The sequence below is a fragment of the Nestor notabilis genome, unplaced genomic scaffold (genome assembly GCF_000696875.1).
Source record: "Nestor notabilis isolate BGI_N333 unplaced genomic scaffold, ASM69687v1 scaffold16530, whole genome shotgun sequence".
Lineage (NCBI taxonomy): Eukaryota > Metazoa > Chordata > Aves > Psittaciformes > Psittacidae > Nestor > Nestor notabilis.
Window position 1 is genome coordinate 1 of NW_009912588.1, and position 2,630 is coordinate 2,630.

The following is a 2,630-nucleotide window of genomic DNA, read 5'->3' on the forward strand; positions in this document are numbered from 1 at the left end:
GTTGAGACTGTGAAAAATAGGTGGGATGGGGTGAGCATATGTTAAGGGGTTTTTGGCAGTTTCTCACCATCCTACTTTCTTTTTTGCTGGCAATAGGATAAATGATTCTTCCCCAAGTCGAGTCTGTTTTACCCATGATGGTAACTGGTAACAATGTCTCTGTGTTTATCCCCACCCGTGATCTTTTTCACCTCTCTTTCTCCTCCTGCCCTGTTGGGCAAGGAGAGGGAGAAAGCAGCAGGGTGGGTCTCGGAGACAGCCAAGGTCCTTTTGGCTCTGCACCAATTATGGCAATTAACTGTGCCATGAGTGTCTGTCTTGCATAGGTTTTCTTCCTGCTTTCTCTCTTTGCCACTGGCAGCAGCCTCTTTCTCCCTCTGTTGTTCCCCCCAGAGGATGGTGGGCAATGATGTCAGTTGGCCTTTGTGCTTGCCTGCCTGGGAACGAGGTGCAGGTTCACAGCCATGGGCAGAGCACAGCCCAGCAATGCTCTTGACACAGCCTCACATGAACAGGGAAAACCCAAAAGGCCACATTACCATGGCAGGATTTGTCAGACACTCAACTGCGTCCTCTTGCAGGCCCATGTTCATAACCCTTTTGCCACGAGGTGGCTGTGTGCTGGGAGCTGGGGATGTCCAGTCTCAAGAGGCCTCTGTCCTGCACATCTGTGCGAAGAACCACTGGGGCTGCGCGGGGCACTCTATGGGGGTGATGGAGGAATGGATGGAAAGACTTGGCCTTGCTGTCCTTGCCCTTGGATGCACAGCATGTCCGTTCCTTCTGGAGATGGGTGGGAAGGCGAGGAGGAGAAGGTGGATCTTCCGGGCTCTAGCCAAGGGCATTTCTCCTACCGTCCCCTCCTTGCATCCTCGCTGCCCTCTTCTGTCTGAGCCTTCTCCCCTGGCACAGCTCCATCTGCAGAGGAACTGTCTTGGGTGCCTGTGGGGCTGCTGACATGCCAGGGCCTCCTGCAACTCTGACATCCTCACACAAAGAGAGCTCAAGTTGGGATCACGCTCTGTAGGGCATGCTGGGAGACCAACAGGTATATTTCTGTCCTCCCAGCGCACTAGGAATGAGAAGGGTTCCACCAGTTCACACACTTGTTCCCTTCCAGAATACCTCTTTGCTCCCTGGACAGCATTCGAGAGCATCCAGAGAGGAAAGGACCACACGGAAAGAGAGGCTGGGATGCATCAGAGTTTAATTGAGTCCAAAGAGGAAATCAAGATGTCTCAAGAGGAGGCCAGAGGTAAAGGATCCCTATGGGCAGCCAAGAGCCAGTGCCACACAAAAGACTGTGGGTGGACAAGTAAGCTGTCTTTGGAGGGCTCAAGGCTGCAGGGAGCAGAAAACAACAGAGGAATAGGAGGGAAAGCACAGAGTGGAGGAAGGGAATGAGAGGCATTGGCCATGTTTTCAGAGAGCCCAGGCTGGCCCCTTCCACAGGGCTGACACCCTTTGCAGGAGGAGTGGGGCACGCTCAGCCCCTCTCCAAGCCATGGCCGCAGTCTCCGTCATTCAGTCTGCCATCATCTTCCGAGTTCACGGGGCTTCTCGTCTGGGCTGTCACCGGTGGCTTCAGCAGGGTCTGCATCTGCTGCCGCAGTAGCGGCTGGTGATGCAGGAGAGGTCAAAGCCCCCGGAGTTGATGGGCACTCCCTCACAGCTGAGGATGCTGCCGACGGCAGCGGAGGTGGAGGAGCCCACAACAGTGTTCTGCGGGAAGGAGCTGAGGATGGGGCCGGGCAGGGTCACCACCACGGCGGAGGGCTGGATGACCACGTTGGAGCTCTGGCACTGCCTGACACAGGGCTCATTGCAGCTGTTGGCCAGCGGGGTCGGGCCGCAGGGCTGGCAGGGCTGGCAGGGCGGGCAGGGCTCGCACGTTTGGCACTTCTCGGAACAGGACATGGCTCGGGGCTGGAGCTTCACCTGGGAGAGAGGGCAAGGAGGGAGCAGAGCTCAGGGACACCTGAGGAACAGCCTGCGACACCACCCAAGGGAGGACGAGGCACCTCTCGCATGGGGAGGTGAAGGCTGTGCAGGGGGAACAAGGGATCCTTTGCCTGAGCCCAGTGCGGACCTTCACATCACATCTTAGCACTAGTTTGTCAGCAAAGAGCCATCCCAGCCCACCCCCAGCCTCTCTGCACGACAGACCGTCTCTCCTCTGCCCTCTCCCACAACCACCATCCAGAGCACTAACGTAACACCAAGGAGCGGGTATCAGCTGGGATGTCCTTGCAGGCTGCACCCTGTCCCGTAGGAGGAGGTGGGTGAGAACGGGGGTTCCAGCTCACCTGGTTCCCAAGGAGAGGGAGGTGGCAGAAGAGCTTGACAGAGTGACCCCTTGGTCTGGCTTTTATACCGGCGCTACGCTGCCTCAGGCCCAAGGGCAGACACTGCACCGGCAGCAATTGTCCTGCATGCTCCTAATGAACGGAAACATCCCAGGTAATGACATGGGATGTGCTGCTGATTCCCTCTATGCTGCCGTTGCACTTCCTGGTTTATGTCATGCCCATTCCCTCAAAAATGCTTCTTTTGAGTACTGGGATGAGAGGTGCCATGATTTCTGGGGAAGCGTGCGTCAGTGTGGGCAAAAGACATGGACTAAGTGCCAG

General features: G+C 56.7%; 1 protein-coding gene across 1 annotated transcript; it reads right to left on the reverse strand.

The window, feature by feature from the left end:
* Positions 1–1,584: 1,584 nt before the first annotated feature.
* Positions 1,585–1,938, reverse strand: ODF1 (outer dense fiber of sperm tails 1; the record flags this gene model as incomplete). Its single annotated transcript, XM_010020243.1, has 1 exon — positions 1,585–1,938. A coding segment is annotated over one exon (354 nt), but the record flags the coding sequence as incomplete, so codon positions are not given.
* Between the last annotated feature and the right edge of the window lie 692 nt (positions 1,939–2,630).